The sequence below is a fragment of the Sceloporus undulatus genome, chromosome 6 (genome assembly GCF_019175285.1).
Source record: "Sceloporus undulatus isolate JIND9_A2432 ecotype Alabama chromosome 6, SceUnd_v1.1, whole genome shotgun sequence".
Taxonomy (NCBI): Eukaryota; Metazoa; Chordata; class Lepidosauria; order Squamata; family Phrynosomatidae; genus Sceloporus; species Sceloporus undulatus.
In genome coordinates this window covers 19,688,867-19,710,050 of record NC_056527.1, presented here as the reverse complement: position 1 = coordinate 19,710,050, position 21,184 = coordinate 19,688,867, and the positions used below count along the sequence as shown (strand labels likewise).

The 21,184-nt window shown below is 40.8% G+C and overlaps 2 protein-coding genes across 6 annotated transcripts in view; both read left to right on the top strand.

Annotated features, from left to right (window-relative positions):
- CCDC7 (coiled-coil domain containing 7) overlaps positions 1-21,184 on the top strand; it is a 99,325-nt gene that overhangs the window by 65,879 nt on the left and 12,262 nt on the right. The window contains exons 19-22 of the mRNA XM_042471938.1: positions 6,973-7,360; positions 9,158-9,215; positions 11,470-11,595; positions 13,131-13,202. Coding sequence (XP_042327872.1) covers positions 6,973-7,360; positions 9,158-9,215; positions 11,470-11,595; positions 13,131-13,202 — 644 coding nt within the window. The remainder of the gene's footprint in view (positions 1-6,972; positions 7,361-9,157; positions 9,216-11,469; positions 11,596-13,130; positions 13,203-21,184) is intronic.
- Positions 17,946-21,184, top strand: part of LOC121934829 (GRIP and coiled-coil domain-containing protein 2-like) — a 123,590-nt gene continuing 120,351 nt past the window's right edge. For all 5 annotated transcript variants that reach the window (XM_042475710.1, XM_042475709.1, XM_042475706.1 and 2 more), the window contains exon 1: positions 17,946-17,990. The gene's annotated coding sequence lies outside the window, so the exon portion shown is untranslated. The remainder of the gene's footprint in view (positions 17,991-21,184) is intronic.

The window sequence follows — 21,184 nt, the reverse complement described above, 5'->3', positions numbered from 1 at the left end:
CCCAGTTCCCAGAAGGACTCCATTGTCTGTGATTTGGTTTGCAGGGAAAGAAGCCTCCTTCTGGGGACTGAGTCCCCTGCAACTTCTCTTAGACCCTGGCTGCCTCCTTTATGCTGCTGCTTCTGAGGTTTTTACCTCTCCCTGCCTGCTTCTCTTTAGGAACAGTACCTGAAATGTTACTGTATTGCTGGGCAAACAGTTAGCTGGCAGTCCTAGTTCAAACCTCTCTGCAGCTAAAGGGGCTAGGGCAGTTGTGGTGATCTACAACCCTCCTATAACCTTTTCGTCTCATCTGAGACAACCAGTTCACTTCCTTGAGATATCCAGGAAGATTAACATGATAGCACTCCTGCTGTATTTCCTCTGTAATGGATTGTCAGAGCAACTAAAGCTGTTTTGATGCTAGGTGGAAATGAGTCCAGATAATCTGCTACCTCCAAGAACTTCTCAATTTGCCCAGCCACTACAGGTGCCTTACCTGAACAGTGTATATTAGCAATAGGGTTGTAATTCTCATATACCTCTAAATCAAGGGAGGTCCTTTTCAACAGAGGCCACACTACATTTCTCTCAGGGTGACAGACACCTTCTTCTAATAGACTGAGGCATTTAGTGCCTCTTGAATCCACTCGATCAATTCCACCCTACAAGATACAATCAACCAAGCAGAGCAAATGTCAAGGTTATATCTGGTGGAACCTATTGATTCAATAATGTTGTACACATCATCAGGCTGCAGCAACTGAAAATGATCCCCAAAACGTGGGCAGATAGTACACTGGAGACTCTATAAGTGCCTGGCAAATTTTTCACAACAAACAACAAAGGATTTATTTCTGATCTCTCTGAGGCCAGTCCCAGCAGGTTCTTCAATGCTTGGGATAACTGCTGGGAAGCAAGTTACGAATACCGTGTAATAAATGTAATTGCTCTGAGAGAGTGTCCCTTATGCAATGGCATAGAATTTGTTTTTGGTTGGATGTTTTGTTTCGTTATAAGATATTTACAAGCAACCAGTCCAAAAAGAAAGCAGTGACCTCGTTGACCAACTGAACCCAAAGGGTGCTCACCAATGGCTCCTTTTCATCTTGGAGTGAAGTGACTAGATTCTAGGCTGCATAAATAGAAGTATGGTGCCTAGATCAAAGGAAGTAATAGTACCACTCTGTTCTGCTTTGGTAAGGCCTCACTTGGAATACTGTGTCCAGTTCTGGGCACCACAATTAAAAAAGGATGTTGACAAACTGGAGCATGTTTGTTTTCTTCTGCTCCAGAGAATAGGACACAGAGTGACAGATTCAAACTACAGGAAAAGAGATTCCATCTCAACATCAGCTATTCAACAGTGGACTATGCTGCCTCATATAATGGTGGAGTCTCCTCCTTTGGAGATTTAAATGGAGTTGGATGGCCTTGAGTCGGGAGTGCTTTGATTGTGTATTCCTGATTGGCAGGGATTGGATTTGATGGCTCTGGAGGTCTCTTTCAACTCTGATTCTACGATTCTGTAAACCTGGGTGTGTATCATGCAGTATGTCTTGGTCGTCCCCAAATTATATACCAACTGCTCCAGACAACTGTCCTCTATATGATCACATACAATCAACTAACCAAATACTCTTTTCAGTGGAAGTCATTGTCAAGCTGGTGCTAATAATTGCCAATAAAATCAAAAGCATATATACAAATACGGAAGTAGAGCTGTGTCCCATATAGTCAACTTTGTGACAACCCACTCTCCAGGAGAGTGCCCTCTATATACAGTAATGTGGAAAATGGTGCTTTGTTTAGGACTAAAACATACAGGCCTGACATATCCATGTAAATAATATCCACTGTAGTGTGTGTGAGTGTGAGAGAATATATTATATACCTGGGTTAGAACAAATTGTACAGAAGTAATAGTGCCATTATTCAAGCACTCAGAAAAGACCATCTCCCATGCCAAATGGGTCCATAAACTTCTGAGACCCAGAACAATGCAGGCTGCATTCCTCTTGGCCTGCTTCTAAGTGGGTGTACTATGTGGCGGTAGCTCATATCCCACAACAAGTAGGTCAGTCATGCAACAACATACTGGTTTGTTCCTCTTTTAACACACTCTATTCTGCAGTTGATCAAAGTACTCATTCATGAAGTGCTGTGGTTCTGGAAGTCGAGGTTTTCTGCATGCGTGGTGAGATATACTGAAATCCATGGGTGTAGTGAGCTGTCCCAAAATGTGACAAAATATGTAAGCATGTTAGATGCACTGTTAATTTATCAGTCTAATTATTACAGTGACATTAACAATTATGAAAGCAGTAATGCTGGTAAACTGGATTCAGAATTCAATAGTTGTGATATATTACATCATTGTATATTCTGTCTAGATCCAGTGTGTGGTATAGAGGTTTGAGTGACTAGGGCACTGGGGTTCAAATCCCCACTCAGCCAAGGAAACTCACTCTCTCAGTCTCAAAGGAAGACAAAGACAAACCTCAGAACAAATATTTTCAAGAAAACTCCATGACAGATTCGCCATAGGATTGCCATAAGCTGGAAACGATTTGAAGGCACACAACAACAAATATTCTGTCTACTCAGAAAACATATACTTGATGCTTTCCCAAGCCTACAGTTTAAGTAATTTTGCAGTCAAAATGCTGTGATTAGAGAGCAACACTAAAAAAAAAGGTCATAAAAACATTACTTCTTTTTCATATTGTTTAAACCAGGACATATTGTGAATTACAGCATTTTGATATTAACATAACAAATCCCATCCCCAAACTTCAATCCTGTGGAAGTGGAGTGGCTGTGGCAACCCTGAAGGCAGTGAGCACCACTCTCCGGTCCCAGGCCTAGTATGAAACAGTAAAAAATCCCAGCCATCATGTGATTTTAGAGACAGAAAATACTGTGAAACATAGGACTGAGAAACAAGAGATGAGAATTCCAACAGGTCTTTAGAAGACTTGCTCCATGTAGTTTACACTCAGACAGGCTAGGCCAACAGTAAAAAACCAACAACCTTCCTTTGGCTTGTACTTTACTTCATCTGTTAGGAATGGGAAAGGATTTTGGTTTTGGTTTTACTGCCAACTACATGTCTTAGGGAGTTTCCATGTTTTTCGTCTCCCCTTGGGTTTCGCCTTAAAGATTTACACAGTCTTTTTCTTATTCTTTTTGCTTTGCTATGATTAACTGTAACAACTTTGGTTATGAAAGGAAGGTAGATACAAATGAAGCCCATATTTTTTGAAGTAAAATTAGGTAATAGTAACGAAAGAGACTATTAGCTTCCGGGCAAGATACAAAGTGTTTGTGTTGTTTAATGTACTTTGTCTATGCCTTTCTACTTTTGTGTGATTCGCAAAATTGTATTTACTTATGAATAAATGTATTTTTCAGTTTCTCAGTAGGGACAAAATGGGATCTTGGAAACTGGAGAGTGTAATAAAGTTATGTATGCAAATACAGAGGGCCTTTGGTATCAGTGGAGTTTGGTTCTAGGACCAAAGGACCCCCATGAATATTAAAGTATGTGGATGCTCAAGTCCCATTCAACAAACATACACAAATATTAGGGTGAGAATACCAAAACAACACGTTCAAAAGGCTTGTGCATCTTCTGAGAGAGAAACAATGAAAATGACCACAGAGCTGATATGTGGATATTAGTGAGCTAATACCTGAAGAATTTCTTTTACAGTATGATTAGTGAATAGATTTTATGACAGAATACCCAGTAGTTGTTAGCCACTACAGTGGGCCCTTGGTGTCTGCTGGCATTTGGTTCCAGGATCCCCTACGGATACCAAAATCTATGGATGCTCAAGTCTTATTAAATACAATGGCATAGTAAAATGGTGTCACTTATATAAAATGGCAAAATCAAGGTTTGCTTTTTGGAATTTATATTTCTAAAAAATATTTTCAAGCTGAAAAACCTGTGGATACAGTGGATACAGACTGTAGATTAGATTATGTCAAATGATAATGGTATCCAGTGTTCTATAATGTCCTTACACAACAATTCTATTTCCAATTCCACTGAATCTAGATGAAAATAAATGCATTTGAGGTTTGGAGCAGAATATAATGCATTTAGAAGACTATGTATTCTCTTTGTAAAACATCCTATTAAACTGAATAACTTGTAGAAATAGTCTAAAAGAGGGCAAGTGATTTGTTGGCTTAATTCACACTCCCAAAATACTGTCAGTTATTACAAAAAACTGGAAATAAATGTAGGAATTAAATCATGGTAGTGGCAATTATCTAAGAGGCATAGACATTGAGATAGTCAATAGTATTTTTGACATTTAGAAGATTATTACACACGGCTTTTAAAATGTGATTACCCCAGGAAACAAGTAGCTTTGGCAATATTTTTTGTGGGTTTTTCGGGCTATGTGGCCATGTTCTAGAAGAGTTTATTCCTGACGCTTCGCCAGCATCTGTGGCTGGCATCTTCAGAGAATGCTGACCAGGCCAATTACTAATGAAGTAATCTTATGCAGCAAATTTCAGTCTTTGCACACCTTATAAAATGTCCTACACTCTATGACACAATTTTTTTTTACAACCACAACCACAGTTTCAAACAGGGATCTTCAAACCATTTTTGCAATGTAATGGGACAAAATTGACATTTATATTAAAATCATAGGATGGTCTGGAAGTGTGGAAAAAACAGTACTGTCCAATTCCAAATGCTATATATGGTCAGCCTGGGAAAACCCATCCATCACCTTGCAATTGTGTAAGCTGCCCAGGTATTGGTAGTTATCAATTGGTAGTCATGTAATGCCAGTGTCCTCTTCTTCCCATGTCCTCCTCCCCATCACTATTGCGAAGCAACCTGATTCCCTGCCCCCCCCTCTATTTTTTAAAACAAATTCATAGTAATGGTAGCAGAGTTCCAGAATTATGTGAAAAAGTGGGGATTAAAAAAAACAACAACTGAAAGGCATGCTGGATAGGGCATAAGGCAGAAAGGCAGGGTTAAGAGAGAGTTAAGAAAAGAGCATGATGGGGGCAGATGAAGGCAGCAGTCCCAGTTGTGCAATTGAAAAGAGGTGCAGTGATGGTTGCTCTGAAAGCAATATGTTCCCATTTTTTTTTACTAATGTTACAGCTGTGAGAATGGGGTTTGTGTGATAAAGCTCTTAGTTAAAAATAAGACCAGAGGCTGAATAGCTATCTGTCGGGGTTGCTTTGATGGTGAGTTCCTGCATGGACAGCCCTTGTGGTCTCTTCCAACTGTATGATTCTACCATTGTGAAGGATTTTTCTCTAATTTTTTAAAAGGCATTTAAAGATATTTTTTGACAAAAATACTAACTGAACAACTGCTGTGATTGTAAACTGGAACACTCATTAAATGATTTAAAAAGAGCATGCATACTTCCTTTTTGGTGCACAAAATCAAGTATAGGAGAAATCCAGATTCAATACTGTTGAAAAAATTAAGAATCTTGGCTTTAAAGAGCAATTCTAACCCCTTAATCTTGATGACTGGATTACAATCTGACAGAGGTTGGGGTCCTTGCAAAGAACTTGTTGAACAGAAAACTGCCACTAGGAGTGTTCCTGCTAGTGATAGTTTAACATTTTGAAATGGGGTATTTTGAAAATGAGATGATGTGGGTTGGAACTGGCTTTGGATTCGAACTATTCATAGGCGGGATACAAACCGCCGCTTTGCGGCGTTCCACCGCCGGCGCCATTTGCTCCGCGAGGGAGCCGCAGCATCCAAACCGCGCGGCTCCCGCGCGGAGCAAAAAAGAAGCTCCATTTCAGAGCTTCTTTCTGCGGCGCACGGATGACGTAGCGAAGCGCCAAGGGCGCATTCGCTATGTCATTAGCGCCGCGACACGTCTGGACGCTATGCGTCCAGTACGTAAAGATGGCGCCGGCCATGTAGAAGGGCCGGCGCCATCTTGTACGTATTGTATACGTACTAGGGTTAGGGGGGTGCGGAAGCACCGCCCCTTCCTAATCCTAGTACGTATACAATGCGTACTATATGGCGGTGTGTATCCTGCCATAATTTCTCTATTCTACAGTATATACGCGAGTAAAAGTCTACTCATGTATAAATCAAGGGTATGTTTTAGATGCAGAATTATGGGTTTTGATATGATCCATGGATATGTCGAGGGCAAAACTTAAGGGCATCTAACAAAGTATGTAAAGGATGAAACAAAGGAAAAGGATGCAAAATAACTTTTAAAATGCTGGCAGGTATAACTGATTGTTCTCAAACTAAGGGCTTGATTGATGAGGAGGGAACTACAATAAATGGTGGCTGTGTGACATCTGGAGAAGGTGACCAGGAGCATTTTGGGCTAGGAGAATGTGTACATGTCAGAAAGGATGTAAAGGCAAAACAAATGAAATGGTTACTACATTAGCAGGGATTATAGCCTTTAATGTGGCAACTTTGATTTCAACCCAGATAATATGACAAACATACACAAATATTTTATTTAAATGCCTCAACCCCCAATTCCTTTTGACATTTATTTGAAGTGAAGCACCAAAGAGCTGCCATTGCTGCCATATTTCTATCCAGGCATTCAAAGAGGCTACAAGCGGTGCTGCGGTGAGGAGTGTAGGGTGGGTCGTTGCTTCTTTTAGATGTCCCCAGGAAGGACTAAACTCTCACCTTTAGTTACTCAAAAGAAGGGGATGGTTCTAATTTTGATAAGAGTTAAAAGTACAGTACTTACATTGCCCCATGGATAAGTCAACCCAGTTTTTTTAGATCATTTTTTAAAAATTAAAATTTCTAGACTTATACATGAGTACAGTATGTGACTGGATTTGAGCCCCTCAGGTATGCCAATCTAATCTTTTCCCTTATTGGCTTTTATGTGGTGGTGCTGGTGGTGCAGGCATCCATATATGTATGATTCAGTTGATGTGGCAAGCATATCATAGTTGCTTATAACCCTTCTTAGTTAATATTGCTATTTCTTAAAGTGCAGGGAAAGAAGCACCAGAACGTTCACATTTAAAACCATTACCTCCTGTCCAAGAAAAGCAACAGTTGCCTGAGTCCACAGATATTCGGGAAGAAACATTAGCTTTAGATAAGTCTCCTGAAGAAATGCTTTCACCAGACTCAGAAAGGCAGAAAACTGAAATTATGCCTACTCCTGAAGTCAGTATCAAAGAAGGGGAAGATAAGTTACCTGTCAGTGAAGAGAAAGCTTCACCACTCCTTTCAGAATTTGAAATGGATGCATCAGTTGGACTTGAAGAAACTATGGGAGAATCTGAAATGCATCCTTCACTTACAGTGGTACCAGCACCTGTGCCCACCATGATCATAGAAGGGACACTACCAGCTGCTGTCACATCAGAAGAGGTATGAAGAACTGTGACTGTACCAAAAGAGAGGATGCCTGTCATTATTATTATTATTATTATTATTATTATCATTAAACTTTATTTATAAAGCTCTGTAAATTTGTTTTTATGTCAAAGAGAACAGGGTGTAGTACAGGTTGAATCTCCCATATCCAGAATTCTGAATTCTGAAATATTTAATATCATGGGTGGCTGAGATAGTAACTTCTTTGCTTTCTGATACTACATTATATATAAACTTTGTTTCATGCACAAAATTATTTTAAAATATTGAATAAATGTACATACATGCTATGTGTGTAAGATTTATATGAAACATAAATGAATTTTGTCTTTCAACGTGGTCTCATCTCCAAGTTAACTCATTATGTATGTATATGCCAGCACAGGTATTCCAAAATCCAGAACATTTCTGGTCCCAAGCATTTTGGAGAAGGGAGATTCAGTTTGTATCATTATCTCCTGAAATAACTTGATACAATTGTCTCTAGACAGTGATATCATTATGTTGATAAAAACAAAGTTATACATGATTAACCGTGACAGTTAATATTTATGGCTAATATTAAACTATATGGATAGTATTTAATTATAGTGCTGAAAGCAGCAGTTAACATTTCCAGATGTGTTTCCATATAAATGTTTATCAGATGCTGAGTGAAACAGATAATAACATTTATGACAAACTACAAACTATAGAGAAAGATACTCGCATCACTTGACATTTTAAATAATGAAAGTGTACACATTAATTGTGAATCAGTGAGTATGGGGTAAATGAGCAATGAGACATTGATGTACTCATGTGTGAATTTACTCTTAGGGGACTTTCGGATAACAGTGCTAAAGAACACCTTTTATTTGGGATGTTGTTACTTCTGAATGTTTTGATAAGCAAATTAGAGTCATTATTAAATTGAAAGTCTTATTTTTAAAATTCAGTTTATACACATAGGAGATTAAAATACTGTATTAGGTTTAAAGTCACTGCTGTGGAAATATACTAAGAGCATTTTATGTTTAAGGCCTTTTATGAGTCCGTTTTCTTTAAGATTAGTAATTCATAAAGATCTTGTAGAATTGGTGGTTTGTGTTATCAACATTCAAGTCAAGGAAACTATTAGAGGAGAAAGCAGTGAAATGTTGTGGGGTTTAAAAATATCTGTTTTGTTTGCAAACACTCATGTAGAATATAGCACATTCTAACTGGCCAGCAACCATAATTGTTGATTTATTCATTGTAGTGTTTTCCAGTTAAGGAGTACTCCTGTTCATCTGCTGGAGTAACTTGTTTCTATAAACTATGTATAAATTCAGCACTTTGGTAGAGTCTTTGATAGTTTCCATTACAAATTGATGTTATGTAAAATATATTAGTCCAGCAGGTGGAAGCAGTGTGCCCTAACAATTTCTCCAGTGAAAATCTGACATGGTGTAATGCCAGTTAATAATTGAAAAATACCATCCCAGATGCTTGGTAATTCAGAATAGTAGAATATTGTGTTGAAGAATATCTGGTTCCCAAAGAAAACCAAGTACAGTTCTGTAATCCACATATTCTTGAGAATCTGAGATCAGTAGGAGCTGGTTCTGTTTCTCAGAGAGCGTTTTTGAACCAGTCATGAACTGTTCAGCTTCTCTAAAACTTTACATAAGCCTTTGTTCACTAGGCCATTTCAGTGGCATGTTGATTAGTATTCATTATTCTAGTTAAATTAACACTTCTTAGGTATACATTAAAGGATGACTACTTTGGGTTTTTTAAATGTTTATTAATTTTTCTTATTCTTAATAGGCTTTAGTTTTAGAAAAAGAAGTTCCAATAATTCATACAGATTCACAAGAATTAAGAGGTAATTATCTTTTATTTCTTATGTATTAGTTTAAAAGACTATTTAGTCAAGGAATACAATAACATCTCTCATCTTGTTCTTGTATAACAGCAACATCATTGGTGCAAAAAGTCCTAGGTTTTTTTTTTTAAAAAATTGAATTTATGTAAGCCGCAGTCTAAAAATTGGTTAAAATTGACTAATACACAATTGGAAACAATTTAAGAGCTGTTCTGCCATCAGAAAGGAGTCTGCTGTAAGATTAAGATCTACAGTCCTCCCTCCATTCTCGCTGTTTTGAAACTTGCATCCCTTGCTTATGCATGAGGGATGTATGGAGGGGGAAACAATGGGGCGCGCTTCCGCAGACTTGCATCTATGATCAAGCCAATGGGGCTTGAATATATGCGAAACTCCATTTTTGGGAGGGAGTCCTCAATGGATCTCTCACGGAAAAGGAAGGGCGACTACATGAACCATTGGGCATAGCTGTGGAAAACTCAGTGACTATAGATTGTCAGTGGTGGCAACCAAAATGGTATGGGTTGAACATATGGTGTTTGGCTGAAACAACAGAAATGAGCCAGCAACAAACCATATCAGCTCAAGCCCTGGTGTAGTGAATATTTTCTCATTGAAGGCTGTTGGCACCTCCCCTTTGGGGAAGGAGCAGGGCCCTTTCTCCTGTGAGTTTCCATGCCCATCCAAACATGGACTCACCATCTTCACTGTCAATTAAAGAAAGTTTATTAATGTGCAGAAATAAATACATGTATAATGGTTAACATCACCCCCTACCAAACATAACAAGATTTCTGCCCATCTTCCCAAGGCTGGACCCCCTCCTAATCCCTCCTAAGCATATTTGGGGGGTTTCTCCATTACTTCTCACTCACATTTTTTGCTCAGTCCGGCGCCCTGTTGGGAAGGGAACTGGGATCAAGTTCTATGGAACCTAGGACCCCTGCAGCAGGTCAGCCTTCCAGGTCTCCCCCTCCTTCCTCCTTTCTCTCAGCCCATCAGGTCCCGTGGTCTCTCTGTCCTCCAGTGTCGTCCTTTCTCTCCCAGCCACCTCCTATCACGTCCCATCCTGGCTCTCTCTCTCTGACACCTGTCTGCCTTTCTCTGATCTGTAGCCACTTCAGTTGTGGCCCATCTCTTGAACTCTGCCTCTATGTTAGCCTCCACTGCTCTCCTTTGGACTCTTGACGTTTCTTCCCCCTCTCCTCTTTTTATTCTCCTTTCCCTCAGTCTGTCTCCACCTCCTTTCCCTCAGTCTATCTCCCACTCTTCACACATTCCATTGGTGTTTTCCCCCCTTCAACTCTCCAGACTCCTCCATCTCCACTGCTGTTAGCAACTTGGTCTAGCTCTGACGTTTTCTGGCTTCTCTTCTCCCCCATCTTCCTCCCCAGGCTCTGCAGGTAAGGGCGCTTGCTGGTATGTCTTGGAGCCCTGGGTTGTGACTGTTGCACCTCTGAGGGTCTGGCTAGTGGGGCACACCCTGACCTGCCTGTCACCATGCCACAAATGCAGTGGAAGGAAAGCAGAAAAATATCCTCTCACACATTGTCCAAAGTGCAAAAGACTGCAGCCTTAGTAATAGCAATAGCATTTACATTTCTATACTGCTTATCAGTGAACTCAGCACTCTCTAAGCAATTTGCAATCTGTGAGCTAATTGCCCTCAACAAGCTGGGTACTCATTTTACTGACCTATGAAAGGATGGAAGGATGATCCCCTGGAGCCCTGCCTGGGATCAAACTCACAGCCTTATGGCTTCAGTACCAGCATTTAACCACTGCACTACCAGGGTTCCCAGCCTTAGTGTTTACACTATGCTTTATTATTTCATGCTGTATTGAGAGTGACTTTTCATTCCACCTGGGCTCCTACAGATATAAAATGCAGCCTGGTGATGTTCTTAATGTATAACACCACAGGGAAGAGAACCTCTCCCCCAACTATTTTTAAACACTGAAATACTGTAGGAGTAGTAACGTAATAAGGCCACAAAAGAATGACAGTCTCACTGGAAATAAGTCACCATATGTGACAATATGTTTTCAGCGCAAAATATAATTGTATTAGCTATACAGAGGAAATGTCCACATTGTTGAAAGAAATATATAAAATAGATCATGTTTGCAAATGCATGAGTAACACCTCTAATAGTAACCTTAATAACCTTCTTTTCTCTAGACACACAATTACAGTCAATGTTTTCTAAGGAAACAGAGCAGAAAAATACTTTTTCTTCATCCTTCTTTACAGAGGATGCAGTCAGGGACTTGATCAGTAAGAACATGGTTCAGCTTGCAGATCATTTGACAGAGATGAAAGGAATGCCTGAAGCAGAAACTTTAGCTAAACTTCTACTAGAGCCTGGCAAAGGAATGGGTGAGTACCAATCAGAGCTTCCTAGAATATGAACTCACAATGAGTGCTTGGGTTGATCTCTACAAGAGTATAGCTCATGTGAAAGGGGCATTCTTGGTGTCCACCCACACATTTTCATCCCCGTTATGTTACATCAAAAACAGTTGGAATAAGAAAACAAGGAATTTGTTACATTCAGTACATGGAACAGTGGGGTTATAATCTGCACAGTTGTACCCTTCACCCACTTATTTGCACAGGATGCTGTGTCCTGACACCCTCAGTTGATGCAGTGAAGTTGGATTTGCTGTTGAGTATTTGTGTCTGAAGTCCCAAAATTAAGTTTATGTTTAAGGAGAGCAGTGTTCTCTGAATGTTTAATGCCAGACTGTCTGTGAAGGATGTTCCCTGTAGTTTTCATCATCAGAGTTCTTTGATTTTTACCTTTAAAATTAGGTGAGAGATATATGCCTTTCTTCAAATCCTGTCATCTGAGTTGTTTGTGGTTTATGAACTAGTGATATGCTGTGATCAAATGTGGATTTGCACCATATCTTGTATTCTTTAATGGTAGCGTGGGTGTCATTGTGAGGCAGCCATTTTAAAATTTATTTTCCACTGTTATTGAACTGAATGGGTGGAACAGTTTGCCTGGTGCTTGTGTAATGTTCCATTTTCAGTGGGATGTATGGTTGCATCTGAAAGAGTACAGGACAAGTGTGTTCTTCCTGCACTCTTTTATACTTTCCTCAATTTTAACCATTTTCTTGGTGCAGCAGCTAAACTGGTGGAGTATTCAATTGACATATATTTCTTCTTCATGGTCTCTGTGAATCACACAAATGGGTTAATCTGCGCCTGGGCAGCAATGCTTGGAAACTTCTAGAATCTTTGGGCAGAAAAAGCTGTTAAAGTTAAAAAGAAAAAGTTGCATTGTGAACTTAATCTATTTGTTCTACCCATGGCTTAAAAAGTTGCATGGTGAACAGAAACTATTTGTTTTACACATGAACATTCTGTTTGGAGCAAGCTGCATCAGTGTGAAGCAAACAGGGTTTAGGGTACTTCCAACTCTGGTGGGTGCATGGACAAAGTACTTAAGAGTTGAAGAAAACCTGTTTACTATAACATTTAGATTGGCTGTATGGGCTAAATCAAATTGCTAGACCTAACTATAATAGATCAATTGAATAACTGGACTTACATAAGTGTTGATTTATCATTCAGTAATCGATTCAGTGGGTCTACTCTGGTTGGGCCTAGCGGTTGTATTAAGTGCCTGGATTTAAAAGGAAACATTCTGTAATTGTCTCAGAAAGGTGTAAAATCTTGTATTGGTCACAAGGTTTCCTTCCATTTTTAGTGTAATGGAACAGTCAGCTGTGTTTTGTTTACTTCATGCATGTTGCAAGTGTAGCAGCAGATATGTGACAGTGTTACGACTGGAGTTGCCTAATTTCAAAAATAGTTTAGTTTTATTAATTGTCCATTACCAGAAACCTATAATTAATTGTATTTCCCCATGATTCTGTTGTTTGCATTTGCCACTGAGACAGAAGAATTGTCAGATAGACAGAAACTTCAGTTACTGAATGAGCTGATAACACCAGATGAATTACAAAAAGTTGGTAAGTGGAAAGATAATAAGTGGAAAGATTGTAAGTGATAATTGGTTATCTTCAGAGACCATTGTGTTAAGTTTTCATTTATTAATGTGTGAGTGACACACACACACAAACATGATTCTTGTGATACATCTCACATCGACGCATAAACATGTTGGAAGTTCTGGAATATGGACCTAGATCACTACCAGTTATGACCTATAACACCCTAGCACTCATACAATGCACAATAAACAAAGGAGATGGTGCTGGAAGAAGAACTAAACTTGGCTTAAGCCAGTCTTGCTCCAACAAGGGCAGCCATACTGTAAAGCATAGTGAACTAGCAAGGTGCCTCAACAACATTAACTTTTAATTCTGTTTGTGAAAGTTTGATTGTTTTAAGGTTATTGGTTGAGGGACAGAGAGAGAGAGAGACCTACAAAGTATGAGAGCAATACCTTTTTTATAGTGTTACTCTGTTTAACTTCTTTTTTAAAAAAAAAACCCAACAGAAATACATTATATTATTGTCTTAGTAACTGGGTAACTTAGTAACTACATCTGATAGTTCTGATGAGGAATCTGTACTCAGAACAGGAGGCTGCTGTCAGAACAGAATATGGAAAAACACAGTGGTTCCCACATAGCAAAGAGGTCAGGCAAGGCTGCATTCTATCACCCTACCTGTTCAACCTGTGTGCAGAAAATATCATACAAAGAGCAGGTTTGGACTAAAAAAAAGAAGTACAAATAGGAGGTAGGAATATTAACAACGTAAGCTATGCAGATGACACCACATTACTAGCAGGAGATATCACAGACTTGGAACAATTATGAAAGAAGATCAAAAAGGAAAATGCAAAGGTAGGCTTAATGCTGAACATAAAGAAAACAAAAATAATGACCATGGAAGATCTACCTACATTTAACCCAGACAAGGAAGAAATTGAAATAGTAAACAGTAAAAGAGTTCACATACCTTGGATCAAACATTGATCAAAATGGAGATTGCAGTCAGGAAATCAGAAGAAATCTAGGAATGGAAAGGGTAGCCATGAAAGAGCTAAAAAGATCCTAAGGAGTGAAGATATACAACTGAGCACTACAATTAGAATTGTCCAAGGCACTCTATTCCTTGTCACCATGTACGGATGTGACATTCCCTATTATTCTGGACAATGAAGAAAGCAGATAGGAAGAGAGTCAACTCATTTGAAATATGGTGCTGGAGAAGAATGCTGAGGATACTGTGGAGAGCCAAAAAGACAAACAAATGGGTCCTCAAACAGATCAAGCCAGAAATCTCCCTGGAAGATGATAAAACTGAGACTGCCGTACTTCAGCCATATCTTGCTAGGAAAGGTGGAGGGAAGTAGAAAGAGAGGAAGACTGCACATTAGATGGATAGACTCAGTCAGGGAGGTCATGGATATGAACTTGTAGGATCTGAGCAGAGCAGTGGAGGACAGAGGTGGTTGGAGATGTTTCATCTGTAGGGTTAACATGAGTCGAAATCAAATTGAAGATAGTAAACAACAATTGGGTAAGCTGCTTGTCCTAGAGGGGACTGCACATCCCTTCAAAGAACAGGTACATAACTTGGCAGCATTCTTAGATCAGTCCTATATAAATAAATCCAAAATGCATTTCAAAGATTATATTTTGGGATAAAATATGTTTAGAAATTTAGATTTTGTGAGAAAATAGGTTCACAATTACGGACATTTGAGTACACATATAGGGATATAAATCTTCACATATTTTATTCTCACATGTAAGAATGAAGAATTTCAGCATTTCCCCCTTTACACTGTATGAATAAATAGGTTTCTGCACAATTTTTGAGCATTATTCATAATGTGAGACTTTACTGAGTCAGCTTCACTTGTGAAGCCTTTACCCCAGTGTAATTAAACCCTGTTTTATATAGTTTCTAAGAAACTTCATGACAAAACCGGGCTGTTCAGATGCCCCCCCCCCCCCACCATGCTACTTACCTTGCCAGCCATCAGTCCTACTGAGAAGTCCCTCAGTTGTCACACCTAATGTTGAAATGGGGTGCCTGACCATGTGGCTGCAGCCAGGCATCCTGTTTTCCCATCAAATGTGGCAACTAGAGGGCTTCTCGGTCAAACTGACAGCCAGCAAGGTAAGGAGCACTAGATCCTGGGGTGGTGTGGGGATGGGTGTGTGAACACTTGTTCGTCCTTGCACTGACCCAGGGACCAATCTGGGCGAGCACTGGAACCAGCAAAACACAGGCTAGCCCAGTGCTTTCCTGGGCTATCTGCTCTGGCCCCATGCAGTTTTTCTGCAGAGGAATCCATTTTGTACAATTGGTTCACTAGAAAAACCATATCTTTTCTGCACAAAATGCCAATACTTTTGCAGAGGAGTCAGTATATTTTGTACAAAATACAGGTTTTCTGCCCTGAAATGTATTTTCTGAATAGGAAAACCATGTGTATTTTTGTGCAAGTAAATTTTCCGAACAGAGTCTCAAAGTGTAAATCTTGTGGTTGGTTTCCTTTTCCTTCTTGGGCTGCCTTGACACTTTATTTTTGTCAAGTATTTGGATATTAATGATTCTTCTTCGTGGTCTCTGCGAATCATACAAATGGGTTTTACTGCGCCTGCGCAGTGCTGTTCGGATAAATTGCAAATGTTAATAACTCTTACTCAATGGGAACATGTTGGCAGCAAATCTAGAAGTAAATCTGAGGATCTGCAAAGAGCAAAAAACTTGTTGAAAGTGCCTTAAAGACAAGTAGGTAAATGCCAAACATTCAAGTTTAAATAGAAGTATCCACATACATAAAGTATGTTATGTAAGTCTGCCTACTGCTTTAGACACAGCTATAATGATCTTACTTTTGTTAACCCCAAGTGGTGGGAGCAGGAGAAAATGGTAAATACATTTTGACATTAAAACTGTCAATATATGGCGCAACTCGTATGCCATCCCTGGGTGCATCCCAGGGCTCCGGGAGCTCCCAAGTCTCCTGCAGACCAGTGTTTTCAAAAAGTGTTGTTGTTCCCACCCTCAGCCCTGATGACTGAGAGAAAGAACAGACCAAGACAATCAAAATAGGACATTCCAGGTGAAACAAATAGGACAGACCGCCAATAATTTTTGTTAGGCTCCAACTGGAGGTACCATTATGGAATTCATTCTGTAGGGCAAAAGGTTGAAATGGAGGGCGATCCTGGAAAAATAGGACGTTCTTGGTCATTCTGCCTGTGATCTCAAAAAGGGGGTGAAAAGGGAATCACTGTTTAAGCCCACTTCCCCCCAAAAGTTACCCTCAAAGCACAGCCCCAGAGCAGCCCAGGGAATTCATAGGACCTTATCGGAGCCCCGGTGGATGCAGCCCAGGGATGATGCACTTATATGATTGACATTTTTTTTAAAAAACTCTAAAATGGGCAGGTCACTTTAACTGCTTTGGATTTTAGAATATTCCAGCCAGAGAGCTCTTACTCCACGAAACTACAAAACCCAAAATGCAACAGGAGGCAATCAGAACAGATAAAGCGACCTAACCCTGTTGTAAGAGTGTCGTAGTGCGATAAGGTCCTAATTACTTACATCTCAGGAGCCCTCCGCCTTTCTCCCTGTCCACAGGGCAGGTCCTCCATTTCAAACCAGGGGGGATTCCAAAATGTCCTCCATTCTGAGCGTGGGCAGAGAAGCAGGCATTTGCATCTCTATAGGAGAGAGAGCCAGCATCAGTCCTTTGGCTGGGACTAGGGTGGGCTGCGCAGCCCTACTCTTAGCACTGTAGGTTCTCTCTCCTTTGCTTGGCATGGACTTGCAAGGGCTCTGGGAGCTGGGAGCTGTGCTGTGTTTTCTGTGAGGTAAGGGAGGCCTGGTGATTTGGGTGGTGGATGGAGGTTGATGATGGATTGAGGAGGAAGGAGGAATCTAGCCAGTGTTGGAAATCCAAGCACTGGGTGGCAGCAGCATCTTCCTTCTCTCCCGTTGGCACTATGGGTGGATTTTTACCAAAACTTGGAGGGGGGGGGGAGAAGGGCTACCCCTTCTGCCAACCCCTTCCATAGTCCCTTCCCCCAAGGATGTGACTGAGATGCTAATGTTGCTCCCATTTGTTGAACACGCAAAACATTCCTTTAAAAAAGAACTATTAATGGATCCATCTTAAAAAAAAAGAATTATTTTGTATTTGCCTCACACTTCACTTTGATTCCCCATGATTAAAAACAAAAATAGTCAGGTCTGAAATCATTTCCATTGTACGAAACCACATATAAACCGATCAGCAAATGGTTTTTAAATCATAGTGGGAATGGCCCTAGGGATGGATTTATATGCTCTATTCCATTGCGTCCTGAATTTAGGTCACTTACTCTGAGCAGGTGAAAATACATAGGGCTCTATTTTGGTCCATTTGAAACTGGCAAAAAACAAATTGAATATATTAAATTATGCTAAATTCTCTTGGGAACTGATCTTGATTCATGTGATGCACTCCTGATTTTTTCCAGCATTAATGCTATTCATGATTTCTTATGATTTCTCACAGTAAAATTTGTCTTGTGAAAATTTCTTTGTCTTTCTTTAATAAGCAAATCTAATTTTATTATCCCCGTGATTCAGAATATAATCTATCTCATGCTTTACTTTACTTCCTAAAACTTTTAAAACGTTTCTTACTTTGTAGCAAAGGAAATAAATGAGCTCTCAAAACAAAGAAACAGCTTGCTTGAAAATTTATTTAAAATCAAATTTGAAGGAATGTAAAACGCTGAAGCTCTTGCGTAGCTAAACAAACCCAGGGAGTGTGAGTGGTAAGAAATATCAGTTTAAAGCAAGGTACAGACTAATATCACATTCTAGTGTCACACTTAAACACAGAGACCAGTGTGTGGGCAAATGAAGGGAAAAGATTGACATGGACCAAATGTTTTAGGACTAAGTCCACTCATGTTTTCACTGACTTGCATAATAAACAGAGTGCAGTTTGGGACACAGTTGAGAGGGGGGCAAAGCTTAATGCATATGGCAGGTGCATATGTTTGTAGGGTGAATAGAAAGGTTTATTCCCATTACAATGTTCCCATTGTACCCTTCCAATAGCTTTTCGAGCAATACATAAGAATGCTAGTGTCCATCCCTGTAAATCAGGGGTAGGCAACCTTTTGAGCCGGGGCCGGGTTGCTGTCCCCTCAGACAACAGGAGGGGCCGAATCCAAAAAATAAATAATTAATAAACATAGGACATTTTCAAATGTAGGACATACTTTAAAAAGGGAGGACATGTGAAAAAAATTTGATGATTTTTTAAAAATGTTAATATATGCATGTTTCTTAGGCATGATCAAATGGAGGACATTTGGGCCTCAGAACTGGCTGATATCAATATCAACCATCACCTCACCCATCATTGTTAAAGCGCCTTTTAGCATTAAAAGCACCGAAAAAACACAGAAATGCACTTTGGAAAGTCACACTGTCTCACCTTCAGAAAGATGAGTGCATTCTCAGAACTGACTGATATCATCATCACATCATTGTTAAAACAAAGCAGACCTGTACAAATGGGATGGAAATCCTCCTCCTCCTCCTCCTCCTTCCCTGCTACTCTTCTTCCCTCCTCCTCCTCCTGCTCCTTCCTTCCTCCCTCCTCCCTCCATCGTTGTTCCCACCGCCCCAGTCTTCCCTGTTCCACAGCTGTCTGGCAGCCGCAGGAAGGGAGGGGAGGGAGGACCCCCCGACCCCCGCCCCCTTCCTCCTGCCCGTAGCTGGCTGCCAGCCGCGGGAAGGGAGGAAGGGGCAGGAGGACCCCGCCCCCTTCCTGCCGTGGCTATTGGCAGCCACGGGAAGGGAGCAGGAGGAGGACCCCCGCCCCTTCATTCCCTTGCCCACGGCTTGTCTGGCAGATGCGACAAGGGAGAGGAGGCGGACCCCCGCCCCCTTTCCTTCCCTGCCCGCGGCTGTCTGGCAGCGCGGGAAGGGAGGGGAGGAGGAGGAGATCCCCCCACCCCACCTTCCTTTCCTCTGCCCGCATGTCTGGCAAAAGGTTGACCATGTTCCAGGAGTCCATGACAGCACAGTGGTACACATGCCACATGATGTTCAGCTCAGGGTTTATACCTTTGATTTTAGAGCTAACTCCACCATGTGCATCTGACGAAGCAGACTGTAGGTTTACGAAAGCTCATGTTTTGTTGCCAATTTTCTTTCTTAGTTAGTCCTCAAAGGTGCTATCAGATCTCTCTATGTATTTGATAATTCCCTGGGGAAAGTACATGAATGCCAGATCAACCATGACTGCAGTAATATGTCCTCAGACTCTGACTACAGTCAGAACAGGAAGCAAATCAGGACTGGTGGTTAAATTGTGGAGAGAGGGATGCCAGTACCAAGCGTCAGGGCTAAATACCACTCTAGAGTTGAAGAAATAATCTGGTGTCATACAAGCCAGGCTTAGTTGGAGAAGAAACTCTCACTGTTCAGAAGGCCAGCCTGAATGGTAAAACCAGTCTGAAGTCAAGAAAGAGTTCCAGTTTTAGCATAACTCTATAATATGATATGAAAAGCGAGAGTGGCGAGCGGTTGCGATAATCTTCAAAAAATATGTGAAAAGCAGTAATCTTAGCATGTTGTTTTGTACAGTATTAGAGCTGGAGTCTATACAGTGAGAACACAAATAATTTTTATTGAACACTGTAATGACTGGGTCCTCAGTCATTTGAGACTTCTCCTGAACACAAAGCTAATCTGGGGGTAGGTACATGCTAATGAAGAGCTGACATCACATGCTAATGAGCCGCTACATCATAGCTGACGTAAGACCCAACTGACCAATCAGAGAGTAGGACCGCGAGATTCAAGAAACATTCATGAAAAGCCTTAAAAGGCCTTGGTGGCCATGTGGTCCTTTATCTCTTCCTTCCTTCTCTTGGGGGGAACCATATGCCTTTTATTTGTTCTCTGTTTATTGGGGAATCCGACTGTGGTCTGTGAGGAGCAGGCTCGGGAATGTAGGTGGAGCTCTGCCCAAAGGCGGGCCTCAGCTCCCTGCATTTCCAAATCTGCAACAAAGACTGCAATCCCATCACTGTGTGAGTAGGCTGAAGTAATGTGTTGGAGCTAGTGCGTTTAGGCTTTTGTTAGGTTACCTAACTAGTTGCCCTTGAAATGAACATCGTTGTTAACTGTGGCTTTGGCTGTACCTGCAAGGCAAGGGGCTTTGCAATGAATGAAGTCTTCTTATTCTATTCTATTTCTTTAAGATAATATCTTTCCTTTAAAAGTATCTGCTGTCTCTCGCTGGTTTCCCTCTCTGCTTCCCTGTGCATGTGTCTAGCCTCAGTGTACTGATTGCTTTACGTTATCTCAGGAAAGCAGAACTATAATTCGCTCTAGCAAGTCCCAGTCTGTGGTGCAGGAGGGAGGAAATCGTTTGTTACATCCCTGGGTGGTGCAGCGAAGAGAGGCTCTGAAGAAGTTCTCATCAGCTCAGCAGGGAGTGGGAATGGAGACCTAGGGGACTTAGAAGGGAAAGTTTTATGGGATCCCCTGGGGGTCAGAGCCAATCACAGGGTGGCTGGGGTGGCCCTGGGATCATCCCAACCATCACAAACATGTCACATGGCGTGTCGTCAAGGAGATTTTTCTGGGTTATATATTTATTATTATTATTAACCTTTATTTATAAAGTGCTGTAAGTTTACACAGCGCTTCATGTTCAATTTTTTATTAGAGAAGCTTTTATTCAATTACAGTGCCCCCACTCTAATGCAGTACGCCATACACGGCTTCCGATTTACGTGGAAGCTGCGCTGTTATATTCCCTTTGGCGCATGTGTTCCGCTGCGTGCACAAGCCCCATTCATTATAATGGGGCTCCAGCATAGGCGGAATTGCGCCTTACGCAGGGGAGGGGAATGGATCCCTCGTGTAGGTTGAGGTTTCATTGTTCATGTGTGATTATTGTATGAGAGTGGAGAGTTGGAATAAAGAGACTAAATCCAGTTGC